Raw genomic sequence first — 17,998 nt, forward strand, 5'->3', positions numbered from 1 at the left:
CCATCCATGATCCAGTTAAACCCGAGGACTGTAGACTGCTAAATTGCCTGATTGCTTCTCAGCTGCAAGGTCAGCCTCATGGGAAATAAAACATCTTAATTAATCAACACACCATGAGATATGTGTTTCAAAATGATCCAAATTGAATTTTCTGTAGTAATAGACAATACCTATTATCGACTAGACATAACTTATTGCTTATTCTTACCAATTAACATCAACTTCAGGTAAGTAAATATCAGTTGTATTTTTAAGTAAAAAGTAAATATTTTAGTCACTTTTACATGAGATAATGAAGTTACAGATAGACTATCATAGATGATTTTAATTCAATCAATTCTATTTCAAGATAACAATTAACAAAAAAAGATTGAGAGTTTTGTTTGAATAGGTTAGTTTGAATGATGCAAGAATTAAAAAAATTCTGGAATCTTGCACGAGTTTGCATTCATGATTAAGTAGTCACATAGGGAATGTGGAAGGAGATAATTTAATGAGCCAAGTGGACTTCGGTGGTTGAAGACATACTTTATTTTTATTTGTACAAGTCTTACCAAGTACATTCAGGCAGGTCTTCCCAATATTTGATCCATCTGGGAATGTCGTGAAGAGACACTGATAACATCCTTTATCTTCATATCTCACTCCAGAAAGTACAAGGGTGGATTCTTGCAGCTTTGATGTCAAAATAGACACCCTATCCATAAATGGTCCAAATACTTTGGGTCCAACTTTTTCATTATAGATGGCGATGTTTTCCTCTGTTTGACCATTTAACTTTTGCCAGGTCACCTGTAGAATATCATTTAAATTTGTTGTACAAGTGAAGGAAAGACTTTCTCCGAAAACTGCTGTTATTTTTTCCTTTGTCTTTACAATTGGACTTTGAGCTGTGAAACAGAAATAAAATAGAATATTGTAAAGAAAACTAATCAACCATTTCACAAATATTTATTCCCAAAACACTCAAAGGTATGCTAATTATACTGGACGTACATATGTCTTGGATGAGAATGCATGTGTCTGATAGCATATTTACAGAAGAGGTAAAAATTTGTGCCTGCTGAAGGGTCTCGGCCCGAAATGTAAACTGCACTTTTTTCTATTGATGCTGCCTGGCCTGTTGAGCTCCTCTAGCATTTTGTGTGTGTTGCAAAAAATTGTGGAGGTTGTAGATAGCAAAAAAGGTAGCCTATGTGTACAGTGGGACACAGATCAGTCAGAAAGTTAAGCAGAGAAATGGTAAATGGAATGAGCTAATGCACCTTGGAAAGCAAATCCTTGTAGGATATGTACAGTAAATGGTAAGAACCTTAGGAGTATTGATGCATAGAGGGTGCAAGTCTATAGCTCACTGAAAATGGTAACCTAGCTGCATAGGAAAACAAGGAAGACATTTTGTCTGCTTGGTTTCATAGGCTGAGATATTGAGTATAAGAGTTATGGTGTCATGTTATAGCTGTATGAAACATTGGTTAGACTACACTGGAGTGTTGGGTACAGCTCCATTTGCCACACTGGAGGGAGGGTGCTGTAACAATAGAAAGAGTGCAGAAGAGATTCACCAGATAGTTGCCTGGAATGGTGGGCTACACAGAAATTGAATAGCTGGGTTTATTCTTACTGGAACATACAGTGTGCTAGAAAGTTTGTGAACCCTGTAGAATTTTCTCTATTTTGGCATAAATATCACCTAAAATGTGATCAGATCTTCACATTAAGTCCTAAAATGAGATAAAGAGAACCCAATTAAATAAATGACACAAAATATTATACTTGTTCATTTACTTATTGAGAAAAATTATCTCTACAATTCTTCTTCTAAGGTCCTCTGAAAGTTGTTTTGATCACGGCATGGGGCACATAAACAGATCTTTCTTGAGAAGAGCAGACTCTGTCAGTAACCCGACTTGGTGAGCCTTTTTTATAAGACAGGGCACGTCCACAACCCACACCTCCAATCTCACCACATTGATTGGAACATCTGACTCCAAATAGCTTTTGTAGAAGGCATTACCCAAGAGGTTCACATACTTTCACCAACAAATATATGTAATACTGTAATTTTGTAATAATGTAATATATGCAAATTTGCCTCCAACTTCCACCCTGCTCTCAAATTTACCCGGTCCATTTCTGACACCTCCCTCCCCTTTCTCAATCTCTCTGTCTCTATCTCTGGAGACAGCTTATCTACCGATGTCCACTATAAACCCATGGACTCTCACAGCTACTTGGACAATACCTCTTCCCACTATGGTACGTATAAAAACGCAATCCCCTTCTCATAATGCCTCTTCCCCTCTCTTTTACCTTGTCCCTGTACGTTTCGAAACATCTAAACCTTGGAACAGCCAACAGCCATTCTGTTATCCAAGTCTCTATAATATCACAACATCGTAGTTCCATGTGCTGATCTACATTATAAGTGCATCACCCATGTTTCTGATACTCTTTGCATTAAAATACTCACTTCAACACATCCTACTGACTGCAATTATACCCCATCCAGTACCTATTCTTCCTCACAGTCTGTCTGCATGCTGAATCTACCATTACACCTGCTGCCTATTTTCTGACCTTCCCGCCCCCTGCCAAACTAGTTGAAATCCTTCCCAATAGCTCAAGCAAATCTGCCCACAAGGATATTGGTCTCCCTTGAATTAAGGTATAGCTTGTCCCTTTTGTACAGGATATACCTTCTCTGGAAGAGTTTTCAATGATTCACAAATCTGAAACCAGCTCTTCAGCCACACATACACTTGCTAAATTATCCTATTATTATCCATACCAGTGCATGGCACAGGCTGCAATTCAGAGATTATTGCCCATGAGGTGCTGCTTTAGGATTCCTACCTAGCTCCTTCTATTTGCTCTTCAGGACTTCACATCCCTTTTCCTGCCGATGTCAATTGTATCAATATATACGACTTGCGGTTGTCCACCCTCCCCCTTAAGAATGCTATGGACGCGATCTGAGATGTCTTTGATCCTGGAACCTTGAGGTAACAAAACATCTGGGAGCCTCTTTCGTATCCAGGAAATCTCCTCTCTGTTGCCTTAAGTACTGAATCCTCTATCACCACCCCTCTTTCCTTCTACCTCTTCCCTTCTGATCCACAGTGACTGTGATCCTCAGTGACTCGTAAGGGTACAAAGATTATGGGATGAAGGCAGGTGAATGGGGCTGAGGGGGAATAATAAATCAGCCATGACCGAATGGCACAGTAGACTCAATGGGCGTAATGGCCTAATTCTGCTCCTATATCTTATGGTCTTCCATACAGAGGGTGGTCGTTATCTGGAGGAGGTAGTGTGGCAGATACAATTACAACATTTTAAAGGCTAAATGACAGATAATTAGATCAGAAAGGCATAGGAGGATATGGGCCAAATGCAAACAAATGGGATTAGTGTAATTAGACATCATGGGCCAAAAAGGACCTGTTTCTATGCTGACAATTCAATGATTGTATGAGATGGGAAATAAACTTCATTATTACATCCAACAAAATAGTAAATAGTTGTTTTTTAATATAGCTAATCCAATTGTGTTTGGAATGCTGTTTATTATTAATAAAGAACTTACTCATTCTTGTAATAAACTTTGCACAGACTTTTGTCAATAATATTTTTTTCCTACTGTGAGAACAGGAGCATAAATGTCAACCGAACAGCTACACTTCATTAGGAGTTTGAAGGGATTTGGCACGTCAATGAATACACTCAGAAACTTCTATAGTTGTACTGTGGAGAGCATTCTGACAGGCTGCATCACTGTCTGGTATGGAGGGGCTACTGCACAGGACCGAAAGAAGCTGCAGAATCTAGTCAGCTCCACCTTGGGTACTAGCCTACAAAGTACCCAGGACATCTTCAGGCAGCTGTGTCTCAGAAAGGTCCATTACTAAGGTCCTCCAGCACCCAGGACATGCCCTTTTCTCACTGTTACCATCAGGTAGGAGATACAGAAGCCTGAAGGCACACACTCAGCGATTCAGGAACAGCTTCTTCTCCTTTGCCATCCGATTCCTAAATGAACATTGAATCTTTGGACACTATCTCACCTTTTTTAATATACAGTATTTATGTTTTTGCATGTTTTTAAAAATCTATTCAATGTACACAATTGATTCACTAGTATAGTTATTATTAGTTTTTTCTCTCTGCTACATTATGTATTGCATTGAACTGCTGCTGCTAAGTTAACAAATTTCACGTCACATGCCGGTGATAATAAACCTGATTTTGATTCTGAAGTAGCTTCCACAGGCGTAGACAGTGACTCAAGACCACAAGTTTGAGCTCCAACACAGCAGCTGGGAAGTTAAATGTAATTTAATAAATCTATAATTACTAACGGTTAGCATGAAGTTACTAATGTACTTAAGGGAAAGAACCCTTGCCTACTTATTACTGATCAGCACGTGTGATTTCAGTCTGACTAACTTTCTCCTATGTTGACATCAATAGGGATGGAGACTGAATGCTAGCTTTACAAGTTTCTTTACATCTCATGAACAAATAAGTAGAACAAAAGACCTGTTCCTGCAGTAGAGGCACCAGGTCATGAGGTCAGTCAGTATAGCAAGCAACTTCTTTTCTGTATGGGATTCCACACAATTTTGATGATCACTTCGAAGAGCATGGGGATATTACAAATATCTCTGCTGGGACATAAGATGGAGATCTATAGAACTGGCAGCTGACCCAAATTTATCCCTTACCCAACCAGTTAATGGTGCTTTGGTATTTTGAATTTTGTGGGAAATTTTGAATTTGTATTTAGATTCTTACAATAAGATCCATTTACATGGACCATAATATACTCCACTTCGAACAAAATAGAGTAGATTTAGATGAAGCATCCGAAGAAAGACTGCTTTTCACACAAATATTTAGAAAATGGAAGCTTTATGGATATTTCAATGTAATTCTAAACTAGGAAGTTGGAGCACATACAAAATTGCTGGAGGAACCATGGTGCCACGGTGGCGTAGCAGTTAGTGCGATGCTATTACAGCTCTGGGGATCGGAATTAGAGTTCAATCCCGGCATCCTCTGTAAGGAGTCTGTATGTCTTCCCTATGGAATGAGTGGGTTTTCTCCGGTGCTCCCATTTCCTCCCACAGTCCAAACATGCACTGGTTAGTTGGTTAAGTGGTCATTGTAAATTGTCCCATGATTAGGTTAGGATTAATTCTGGTTGTCAGGGGTTGCTAGGCAGTGCAGCTAGAAACATAGAAACATAGAAAATAGGTGCAGGAGTAGACCATTCGGGGGCCAGAAAGGCCTATTCCACTCTGTATCTGTAAATAAATAAATAAACAAATGAATTCCACAGGTCAGGCAGCATCTATGGAGGGTAGTAAACAATCAACATTTTGGGCTGATAACCTTCTTCATGATTGGAAAGGAAGGGGTCAGAAGCCAGAATAAGAAAGTGGAGGTGCGGGGGGGGGGGGGAGGAGAATACAAGCTGGCAGGTGGTAGGTAAGACCAGGTGAGGGGGAAGGTGGATGAAGTAAGAAGCAAGAAGCAGGGAGGGGATAGGTGGAATGGGCAAAGGGCTGAAGAAGAAGGAATGTGATAGGAGAGAACAGCAGATAATGGAGGAAAAGGAAGGAGGAGGGGAACTAGAGGGAGGTGATGGGCAGGTGAGAGGGTAGCCAAAGTGGGGAATAGAGAAAGAGAGGAGGGAGGGGGGAGAGATTACCAGAAATTGAAGAAATCAATGTTTATGCCATCAGGTTGGAGGTTACTTGTTCCTCCAATCTGAGTGCGGCCCTTTTGTGGCAGCAGAGGAGGCCATGAACAGAGAAGACCGAATGGGAATGGAAGTTGAATTGAAATGGATGGCCATCTGGAAATCCTGCCTTTTGTGGCTAACAGACTAAAGATGCTTGACAAAGCAGTCCCCAAATCTGTGTCAGGTCAGGTCCCACTGATGTAAAGGAGGCCACGCTGGGAGCAATGGATACAATAGATGACCCTAACAGACTTGCAGATGATGTATTGCCACACCTGGACGGACCATTTGGATCCTGAATGGTGGTGAGGGAGGAGGTGTAGGAGCAGGTGTAGCCCTGAGTGATGAGGCCAAACTCAGTTTTTAGTAATCTCTGCCCCATCCAACCTTCTATTCCCCACTCTGGCTACACTCTCACCCCTTCCCTTCTCCTCAGTTGCCCATCATCTCCCTTTGGTTCCCTTCCTCCTTCCCTTTCTTCCATGATCCACTGTCCTTTCATATCAGATTCCTTCTATCGTCCTTTACCTCTTCCACCTATCCTCTCCCAGCTTCTTACATCATCCCCCTCTCCCACCAATCTACTTTCCCTCTCCCTCCTATCACCTGTTAGCTTGCACTCCTACCTCCCTCCCACCATCTTCTTATTCTGGCTTCTGACCCCCTCCCTTTCCAATTATGCTGAAGGGTTTCAGACAAAAACCATCAACAGTTTACTCCCCTTTATAGATGCTGCCTGTCTTGCTGAGTTCATCCAGCATTTTGTGTGTGTTGCTTACTATTATTAACATCTGCAGAAACTTGAGTTCAGGAAACTAGGAATTGTTTTGTTTCTGTAAACTTGAAAAGGTCATAAGTAAATACAATAATAGGTTTCTGATTTATTGGAAGTCCTGATTGTACAACCAATGCACATAAATAACATGACAAGAGGCTCACTGTGCTATCGGCTCCTAGCATACCCCCATCATCATTCTTGAATATGGAATATTAGCTACCATTCTCAACTTTTCATTCTCTCCTCCATGCTTAACACTAGTACAAAGTATCCATTCAGGACACCACACATATCTGCTGGCCCTTCACAAGGACTTCCCTTTAGTTCCCAAGGTGATTTCCTCTTTTCCTAGCTACCCCCTTTGCTTCTAAAATACTATGGAAGTTTATGGAACTCTCTTTGATTCTGTTTATCTCAGAAGTGAATTCACTGGCTTCCCATCTGAGAGGCAGGAATTATCCCCCCCAAAAGCGGCTTTCTACTTTTCTAATTTAGATTGTTGTTCTGTTCTCAATCCTTTCTGTCTGAAAGTACCACAATTTCTTGGTACTTTCAAATCTTCTCATTTAGAGAATACTGGAGGATAGCCAGCAGTTTAAACTAACAAACACTTGTATTTTATTTATAGAAAGAAAATGACAATGTTTCTTGACATAAACACTCAGTCTTTCTGGCAGCTTCCTGAATGAAACATGTAGCATTCAGTTAGTCACACTTAAATACTTTAACGTCTCATAATATTCCACATGTTACACCCCTGCTTGAGAGTGAAAAACAAAAAGTAAAGATCCAAGTCTAAAACATTTGTCTGCCTCAGGCTTTATCATAGCACAAGGTCCTCTAGATATTTGGGTTGTTGGCTCCATACTCGTTCCACTGATAAAGGAATGCCATCTTCATTGTGAATTAGTTTGATGCGTGATGAGGTGTGTGGAATCACTGCTGATCTCTGCCATACCCAGCATCATTCTGATGGTTGGCCTCACCTCACTGGGTCTCCACATTTAGTGGCATCATATTTGTTGCAACTCTGTGCCTGTCCTGCCCCCCAGTTGCTTATTTACACTTTCTTGGGGTTCTGACTTTACTGCTCTAATCACCTGTTAATTGCATCAACACTATCTTCCCACTTTTGCCTTGCTATATCTTGGTCAGTCACATCTCTGTATTGTAAAACTTTCAAATAAGCTTTCTGATATGCCGCAATAAAATTCACAGCAATGTTCAGCAACACAAGACATTCTTGCAGATGCTGGAAATCTTGAGAAACACGCACAAAATGCTGGAGGAACTCAGCAAGTTAGGCAACATCTGTGGAGGAGAGTAAACAGTCAATGTTTCAGGCCACTGTGCCTTGGTTTCACCTTCTCCTAACCAGCTTTCACATAGCTTTGATGTACATTGAAGTCATAGTGGTACAGCACGCAAACGGAACCCTCAGCCTAAATGGTCATGCTAACCCCAGCGTCCTCCCGTCTAGTCCCATTACCTGCATTTGGTAAGAATCAATGACAAAGGTTGGTTTCAACTGCATTGTCTCAAGGTTGATAGCTTGCTTCAGGGCAACATTAACTGAGCAGAATTTTCAAGTTGATGTATCACTGGGTTGCCCTTGGACCAATATTTTGAAGCAGTATATCTAATGTGTGTTCATTCAGCATATACACTAATTTTCTTCGGTGAGCAAATGCTGCCCTACCCATCCTATTTTCTTATGGTCTTTCCTAGGATGGCTCAATTGTGAATCTAATCTTGTGCTGAACTGGGAGCCTGAATGTGACCTATAGCAAACTATAGCGTTTATTGTTCATTTAATTCATTGCAGCTGCTTTATATTTTACTACACTGTAAGTTTTAAAACTGATTTCAAATGGATTGACCCTATTGCCATTGCTGTAATTTTTGATGAACTTTGTATAACATCAGAGTATTACAACAGAGTAAGTTTCAACAATCTACTGCTTGCCATATGTACTGGTTTAAACTAATATGGCAGGGGGATGTGAATCAGGAGTATAGAGCTGACGAGGAGCCTGCAGGTTTACAAGTAGATGACGGATGTAACATGAATGTAAGGAAGGACAAGCCAATGAATGGGGCAAATGCAGACAGAGCAGAGTGTTAAATTGGACCACAGAGGCAAAATTCAAAAGGCCAAAGAATGCAGGACTGAAGGTGCTATATTTAAATGCGCTTAGCATTTGGAGTAAGGTGGAAGAACTTGTGGAGCAATTAGAGATTGGTCGGTATGACGTTGTGGGCATCAATCGTGGCTGACAGAAGGCCATAGTTGGGAGCCTAACATCAATGGATATACTTTGTAACAAAAGGACAGGCAGGAAGGTAAAGGTGATGGTGTGGTTCTGTTTGTAAGAGATGGAATTATATCTTTAGAAAGAGGTGACATCGGGTCAGAGAATGTCAAATCTTTGTGGGTGGAATTGAGGAACTGCAAGGGTGAAAAAACCATTATGGGAATCATATATAGGCCTCCAAATAGTAACCAAGATGTGGGGTTGAGACTGCAATGGGAGCTGGAAAAGGCATGTAATAAGGGTAATGACACAATTGTAATGGGGGACTTCAATAAGCAAGGGGATTGGGAAAATCAGATTGGTATTGGATCACAAGAGAGGGAATTTGTTGAATGCCTACAAGATAGCATTCTAGAGCAGCTTGTGCTTGAGCCTATTCAGGGAAAGGCTTAGATTGGGTGTTGTATAATAACACCAATCTTATTAGGGAGCTCAATGTAAAGGAACACTTAAGAGCAGTGATAATAATATGATTGAATTCATACTGCAATTTCAGAGGGAATAGCATAAGTCACATGTATCAGTATCGCAATGGAATAAGGGGAATTACAGAGGCATGAGTGAGGAGCTTTCCCAGGTGGATGGGAGAAGGATAGGGGTGGGGATGATGGTAGAGCAGAGATGGCTGAAGTTTCTGGGAATAGTTCATAAGGCACAGGAGAGATATGTGTCACAGAAGAAGAAATTCTCGAATGGTGGGGGTAGGCAACCATGGCTGACAAGGGGAATTAAGGACTACATAAAAGCCAAAGAAAGGGCATATAAGGTAGCAAAAGTGAATGGAAAGTTGGATGATTGGGAAGCTTTTACAATCCACCAAAAGGCAAATAAAGGCTATAAGAAGGGAAAAGATGAAATATGAGGGTAAACTAGACAATAACATACAGCAGGATACCAAAAGTTTTTTCAGTTATATAAAGAGAAAAAGGAAGATGAATCTTGATATTGGACCACTGGAAAGTGATGCTGATGAGGTAGTAATGGGAGGACAAAGAAATGGCAGACGAACTTAATGGGTGCTTTGCATCTGGCTTCACTGTGGAAGACACTAACAGTGTGCCAGAGGTGTGAGAGTGTCAGGGAGCAGGAGTGAGTGCCATTGCTATTACAAACGGAAAAGGGCTAGACAAACTCAAAGGTCTTAAGGTGGATAAGTCACCCGGACCAGATGAACTACATCTCAGACTCCTGAGAGAGTCCTGAGGAGATCATGGGTGTAATGGTTATGATCTTTCAAGAATCAGTTGACTCTAGCATGGTCCCAGAGGACTGGAAGATTGCAAATGTCACTCCACTCTTTAAGAAGGAAGGAAAGCAAAGGAAAGGAAATTATAGGCCAGTTTGCCTAACCTCATTTCTTGTGAAAGTGTTGGAGTCTATTATTAAGGATGAGGCTTCGGGATACTTGGAGACTAATGATAAAATAAGCCAAAGTCAGCAAAGTTTCTGTACAGGGAAATCTTGCCTGACAAATTTGTTAGATTTCTTCGAAGAAGTAGGGTGAACAGAGGAGAGGCAGTGGATGTCACTTACTTGGATTTTCAGAAGGCATTTGGTAAAGTGCTACACATGAGGCTACTTAGCAAGATAAAATCCTACAATGTTACAGGAAAGATATTGGCATGGATAGAGGAATGGCTGACAGGCAGGAGGCAGTGAGTGGGAATATAGGGGGCCTTTTCTGGTTGGCTGCTAATGACTAGTGGTGTTCCTCAGGAGTCAGTATTGCGACCGATACTTTTCACTTTGTTTATCAAGGATTTGGATAACGGAATTGATAGCTTTGTGGCAAAGTTTGAGGATGATACAAAGATAGGTGGAGGGGTAGGTAGTTCTGAGGAAACAATGCAATTGCAGAAAGACTTACGACAAATTGGAAGAACGGGCAAAAAAGTGGCAGATGGATGACAGTGTTGGGAAATATACGAGAATGCATTTTGGTGAAAGGAACAATAGTGCAGACTACTATCTAAATGGGGAGAAAGTTCAAACTCAAAGGTGCAGAGGAGTCCTCGTGCAAGACTTCCAGAAGATTAATTTACAGCTTGGGTCTGTGGTAAAGAAAGCAAATGCAATGTTGACATTTATTTCAAGGGGAATAGAATATAAAAGCAAGGAGATAATGCTGAGGCTTTATAAGACACTAGTCAGGGCTGCACTTGGAATATTGTCAACAGTTTTGGGCCCCATATCTCAGAAAAGATATGTTGACATAGGAGAGAATCTAGAGGAGATTCATGAGGATGATTCCAGGAATAAAGGGGTTAATATATAAGGAGCGCTTGGCAGCTTTGGGCCTGAACTCACTGGAATTTAGATGAATGCAGGGGAATCTCATTGAAACCGACTGAATGTTGAAAAGACTAGATAGGGTGGATGTGGAGAGGATGTTTTCTATGGTGGGAGTATCCAGAACTAGAGGGCACAGCCTCAAAATTGAAGGGTGACCTTTGAGGACAGAGGTAAAGAGGAAATTTGTTAGCCAGAGAGCAGTGAATCTGTGAATCTCTACAATGGAGGCCAAGTCCATGGGTATATTTAAGGCAGAAGTTGATCGTTTCTTGATTGGTCAAGGCATCAAAGGATATGACGAGAAGGCAGGTGTATGAGATTGAGTGGGATTCGGGATCAGCCATGGTGGAATGGCAGAGTAGACTCAACGGGCTGAATGGCCTAATTCTGCTATGTCTGCTATTGCTTTACTAATGTTTTACATCTAAATACATGGATTTTTCCTATATTCTTTGTTGCAAGGTGAAGTTATCAGTATCTCTCCTCTTCACCTACTCTAATATAAAAGAGAAAGAAAAATAGTCTTTCACTATTAAATTTATTCTTGCACTCCACATCTCATCTACCCCATGAATTTACAATGTCTACTTAGTTGTGTACTTTTTGTGGAAATGAATTTACAGTTCACATCAACCCACTTTTTCCTTTACAGAAGACATTACTTTTTTAGCCATTAATATTCTGGTCCATTATGCTTATAGGTGATCTTGGGCAAATTTCCCCTTAGCTTTTATCATGCGCTAGTTCTCTCTAGTGATTAGAAAATAAAATAGGTGCTACATAAATTGATAATTCATTCATAGTTAGTTTTACAGTTGGCTGAAGATGACTTTCCACCCCCTCTTTTCACCCGTGAAGAAGCTTGATCCGCTAAAAGCCATGTATCACTGCTAATTTCATCCCAGATAATGATGTTTCCTGACAGAACTGGTACAAAAATGCAGTCTGAAACCCCTCAGATAATTAAAATTGACTTATTTCTCAGATTTTAGAAGTGATTGATTTTTAAAATCGTACACTTAATTGTGTAACTTTCAGCTTTCTAGATCAATATGGAATTAACCCAAACTATTTGCAACAATTACTTCTCATTTACATTTCATTTTTTAGTTTCTTCAAAATCTGTTAATTTACTAGTATTTTGATCCCATATAAGAAAGAAAATGCTTTTGGAGCAAAGCACCTGGCTGAATTCAGTTTAGAAATAAAAAAATTACAAGAAGCTAATGTTAAATGTTAAGAAAAATAATCACTTTGTTGCGCAGTTGGTCTCAAGCATCTCTCTTCCTATAGAATCTCTGCTTTTATTGGTACAAAGTCTTAAAATCAGTTGTTAAAATAAAATAATTTTTAGGTGTTCTACCCTTGTGTCTACCATAATTTTTATGTGTATGTGAGATATCATTGACTTTGCTTATTGTTCCATCCTCATTTCCAAGAAAATAAAAGCCCGTTGTGGTTCCTTAATGTTCTGTTCCAGAAATTAGTGTCTCATTATTTCAGTAAATTCTCCCTCAGATGCAACAATTGCTCACTCACATTTTGCATTTTGATCCCCTTGAGGAAGACTGAAATCCCCTAGTACAATAGTTTCCAATTTGGGAGTCTGCTAAATATCGCTAAGGTTCCAAAAAACTTTATTATTATTGAAGTAATTTAGTTAGTTAGAAAGTTCACGAAGTATGAAATAATTAAAAATGAACTTGTTACAACATCTGCCCTACCCACTGCCAACAGTTGCTGTAATTCTCTGGGACAGTCCAAATTCTTATCAGGAGTGACCCATGACTACATCAGGTGCCTATGTGGGTGGGGGGCAGACACAAATTTTACACAGAGTGTGGAAGTAGTACTTTCCTTCAAGAAGAGTGAAAACTAATGACTGAGAATGGGTCCTGATGACCTGCCACACTGTTACCTTAATGTTTCCATGAAGTAAGTTCAGTCCTTCACTTTAAATGCCATCAACTGAAGTAGTACCATTTTCATCATTCAATTCCATTGTAATTCAACTGTCTCAGATGAACATTGATTCCCATCTCCTGCTTTATTTCCCTGATGCTTCTTAACAAGCACTGAATATTGAAAATGTATTTCTTAACCATCAGCCATTATTTTCTTCCAAACAGGTTGTTATTTCTACAACATTTTTTACTTTTCTAAGCATCAGTAATTCCAGCTTTAATTCTTTACACTCTCTACATTAATGAAAGTTCACTTCAGGTCCCAGCACTAACCCTGCGGTATACCATTGATTCGTGACTTTCAGTCAGAAAATCAACGCACCTTGTGGTACACCACTGTTTACAGACTTGCAGTCAGTAAGATATCATCTGTCTAACATCACCAGACTAATTCTGGATCCCATGTGGCCTGACTTTCTGGACCAGCCATTCATGCAGGGCCTTGTCAAAAGTCTGTGTATACAACATTTACTGCCTTAAATTCACCAGTCTCAAAAAATCTGATTTGTGAGGCAGGATTTCTCATACACAAAACCATTCAGATCCCGCCTAAATATTCTCTGTCTTTCCAAGTGATTGAAAGTCCTATTCGCAAAATGTGGATACTCATTTGTTTTGGCTACAAATAAATTATGAATGTATTTGAGTATATCATCTTTAAATCTATTAAGAAGCTAATCACAGATTCCTAATACACTGTTCTATTTCTTATTGTTATCTCATTTTCACATATTTAAAATTAGAGGTAGTTTGACACTGCTCTGTCCATGACCACAAGAAACTGCAGAGAGCTGTGCATTTATTTCAGCACATCACAGAAACCAGCTTCCCCTCGACGGACTCTGCCTACACTTCTCACTGCCTCAGTATAGAAGTCAGTATAAAGAACAACCCACCAACCTCAGACATTCTCTCTTTTCATTATTCCTATCAGGTAGAAGATACAAAAGCCTTAAAGCATACACCACTAAGCTCAAGGAAAGCTTCCATCCCACTGTTGGAAAACTATTGAACAGTTCCCTACTATTATAAGAATGGCCTTTGACCTCACAATCTACCTTACAACCTTGCACTTTATTGTCCAATTGCACATGACTTTCTCTGTAATTGTTACACTTTATTCTGCAATCTGCTGTGGCTGTATCTCAATGCACTGTTGTCATAAATTGATCCGTATAAATGGTGTACAAGACAAGCTTTTCTTTGTACCTTGGTACATTCACCTATTTCATTTTTGTGATAAGCCTGGTTTCATCTATAAGTTGCAGTTTAAAACTTAAAGATATCAAATGAACATGTAGAACGAGCTGCCAGTGCAAGTGGTGCATGTGAGCTTGATTTTATTGTTTAAGAGAAGCTTGGATAGGTACATGGATAGTAGGGCTAGCGAGGGCTATGGTCCCAGTGCAGGTTGATGGGAGTAGGAAGCTTAAATGGTTTCAGCTTGGACAAGATGGGCCAAAGGTCCTCTTTCCGTGCTGTATTTTTCTATGACTCTGTGACTCTATCAAGGATAGCTTTGAAAAATAACACAAAACCTAGTCAGGTAGTGTAGGCTTGCGGTTATATTGTTGTTGAATGAGTCATTTGAATGTGAGATCACAAAGATAACAAAATTTTAGGCAACATTTGCAGTCAGACCATTGTTTACTCCCAATAGCAGACAAAAAAAAAGTATTTTCAAACATTTCCCATCTGTGAAAATTCTAGTGCTTCCCCATTAAGCCAGTAAGCTTCTAACTCCTGGACAGGCATTGCAGTTTTGAGGATAGACTACACTTAGTTTTCATTCAGGGTGGGAACACAAAATCTTGCTAAGCTTGGCATTTCTCTTCTAGGCAGTCCTTCAGGGTGCGGGTGGCTTGTTTCTACTCAAATTCTGAGGGTTATGTGGTCTGAGGTGTAATATGGCTTAAGAGGCCATTGTGGGACCTACTGATTCTGCTGGAAGGGCTTACTGGGATGGGCGGGTGGGTAGTTTGATGTCGATGCTCTCCTTCTGCTATTTTTTTACCAGGTTGTTGGCTGCTCCTGTCAAATAACCCTGCTTTCTGAATGGTCCTTCTCAACTAGAAGTGGTCATTGGCCAGAGGTTCCCATAAGTCAAGTGAATTGTTGCATTTCTTCAAGGAGATGTCCTTGAGAACAGATTGAATTCCCTCCACTGTGCACCCAGCACTTTCTCCCCATGATAGGTTGGGGTGTCTGTTTCAGGAAGAATGTAGTCGTCATGCCAATCAGGTAGCCTGTCCAACAGAACGGATGGAATGCATTAGAAATATTTTGCAAAAGTAGTTACTGGTGTTATTCCACCCCTCCCCTTGCTTTGAAGTGGCTGTTGTAAGCTGTCTGTAGCTTAGAGCGACGCTGGATGGCAGGGCTCGCTGCTGCTTAGTGGAACCTAGCACCAGGTTCGATTTCCTGATCCTCATGGGCTCTTTCCCTCAGCAAGGCGGCACTGGTTCACTGAAAGCAATGCCCGCCTTCAGAACGTTATAACTCTCGATTTACTGTAAGTATTACACATTTCCCAGGACTTTACTATCGGAGCGCAGTGTTGGCAGTGGAGCGTTGCAGTTGTTAGTATACGGCTCGTTCACTCACTTTCTTCGGTGAACAACTTAGCAATAATTTGGAAATCACAAGTATTACCTGCACATTACAACTTGACTGAAACGGTGGCAACCTTGATTCTGGGACAGAACTTTCCCTATTTGCTCTGTACATTATTCGATTCCAACAGTAAGCTTGTCTGAGTAACAGGCAACAAGAAGCTACATATCCAATCTCCCATCTGAACACCGACAATCGGCAAACTAAGAGAAATGCTTATCGTAATACGTTGCAGAAATGCATATCATTCAGGGTCTTGACCCTAGCCTCTGCAAATGCTTTTCCCTTTCCAATACGCACCTCCCCACAACGAAATTGAGCACCAGGTATAGAGTGCAGAACAGACTATATTGGCGTACTCTTTAAAGAAACAAATCGGCAAGCCGATGTCGAATGCATCAGTTTGAAACATTATTTTCAATGCACTTACTATTGTTATTTCAGCTCTTTACACCGTTGCATTCTTTTTTAATTAAACTGGCTGCAAAATACAACTCAAACGCGTTGTTTTTTGCATGCCTTTGTGAAGCTGTATATTACTATACTAGTCTCTTTCCTTTAACATTCCTCCTCCTTTCTCCTCATCCTCAGCTGACCCCGATTTCCCAGTTCACTATCCTGTTAAGCCATTCGGCAGAACATACTGAGCTAAAGAAAACGTTAACGATTCTCACCGTCGGCCAGAGAGACCAGCAGAGCGAGCGCAAGGAGTTTCATTTGGAGATTGTCAAGCGGTTCGAAGATCCGGTTCCAATTCGCCGCAGAAGGTAAACTATTTTTCCGGGTAAGATCCACTGAGCGCAGCCGGCTGGATGCCTGCACTTTATTGGGAAGCTATTTCGATAGTGAATTTGGCCCAGAACCAATTTACGCACACTCTGTTAAAATTACCGACATCCACATGCCTTTTATTTCAGTTCCCGAAATGAATACTAAATTGCTTGAAGGAAGTAACGTGCACGCCCCTTTCTCAATTTACATCAATAGAGGAATATGAGTACGTGTGCGTGTGTCCGTAAACCCGATCACTTTAAAAACTTCCTTACTTCTGAGGGAGTATTAAACAACAGTTTCATTATCATTATTAGTTCACAACTCTAAACTATAGAATAATTATTTTACGTCTATACCGCGGGAAGCAAAAGACTTGGGGTTACAAGGGTCGCTAATCTTTGTACCATTGATTACGCTGGACAACAAAGATTTTAATTCCTGAATACTTTTGAATGGCTCTTATGGATTTTGGGCAGCAAAGGATTTCACCATGAAACATCCCTCTCAAGCACCATTTTAAAAATTCGCCTATATGTTATTTCAATTCATAATTCAACTGATGCCAAGATTAAGGAGGTACTTTTGTTGGTACGCAAATCAAAAGGTCATCAAAGACAGGTAATTCGAAGAATTTCTAGTGGGACCTGAGAAACTTGCATGGAAGGCATCCAAATATGTTGCTGAAAAATTTCTTTGCAAGTACAGAGCACCGAACATGCTTCAAGCCATACAGAATCACGAAGTGTAACATGTCACTAAAGATTCATTTTCTGCATTCCCATTTAGACTTCTTCCCTACAAATCTGGGCACTGTCAGTGATGAGCATGGTGAATGGTTTCACTGGGACATTGTGGTCATGGAGAAATGCTATCAGGGTAACCGGAATCCATCAACAACAGCAGATTATGGATGAACACGGACGCAAGAAGCCTCAGACACTGAGTAAAAACAGAAATCATCAATAAAACGTTTTAGCTTAGTCGAACTATTGCAAAGTGTCAGGATCATTGTGCAATTAAATGCATTTTTTCAATAAAAGTTAATTTCTTGTTTCTCCAAATTCCTACCCGATAGACTCCAAATTTCCACTTGATAGTTTGAAATATTTGTGTTCAGCCTCATGAGGTCTATAATAAACAAAAAAAAATTCTGAGGAAGCAATACTTACAAAAAAGATGTTGTCCAGTGTTTTTGCTAAGCCAAAACATGGGATGGGAGAAAGTTTTCCACACACGCTATTACTACTACTTGAAGGTTATAGCAAATGCCCTGGCATCAAGGACCCTAGGACCAACTGAGACACTTTGGATTATTGTTCAGTTTGTTCTGGAGCCCTGGTTTGTTAGGTTGGTTCTGTGCTTCTGAGTAACTTGTATACTCCTGCTACCAGCAGGTTTCCACTGAGACAGCCTGCAGAGTGGCCATTCATTCTGAATGGGGTAACAGAATCCAAAAAAAAATTAATCCCCAGCTCTAACATAAATCGCTCCAGATCAGTACAGAGCCATAGAG

General features: G+C 40.3%; 1 protein-coding gene and 1 long non-coding RNA gene across 3 annotated transcripts in view; one reads left to right on the forward strand and one right to left on the reverse strand.

Moving 5' to 3' along the window:
- The window catches only part of LOC140199063 (OX-2 membrane glycoprotein-like), a 46,541-nt gene extending 29,896 nt beyond the window's left edge, over positions 1-16,645 (reverse strand). For both annotated transcript variants that reach the window (XM_072260511.1, XM_072260512.1), the window contains exons 1-2: positions 16,386-16,645; positions 555-890 (exon numbers count right to left, since the gene is read on the reverse strand). In XM_072260511.1, coding sequence (XP_072116612.1) covers positions 555-890; positions 16,386-16,428 — 379 coding nt within the window. In that variant the 5' untranslated portion in view covers positions 16,429-16,645. The remainder of the gene's footprint in view (positions 1-554; positions 891-16,385) is intronic.
- LOC140199064 (uncharacterized) lies at positions 15,424-17,627 on the forward strand. Its single transcript, XR_011886335.1, has 3 exons — positions 15,424-15,610; positions 16,303-16,478; positions 17,272-17,627. It is a non-coding gene; the product is annotated as an uncharacterized lncRNA (long non-coding RNA).
- The last annotated feature ends 371 nt before the right edge of the window (positions 17,628-17,998 follow it).

This window comes from Mobula birostris, chromosome 6 (assembly GCF_030028105.1).
Source record: "Mobula birostris isolate sMobBir1 chromosome 6, sMobBir1.hap1, whole genome shotgun sequence".
In the NCBI taxonomy this organism is placed as follows: Eukaryota; Metazoa; Chordata; class Chondrichthyes; order Myliobatiformes; family Myliobatidae; genus Mobula; species Mobula birostris.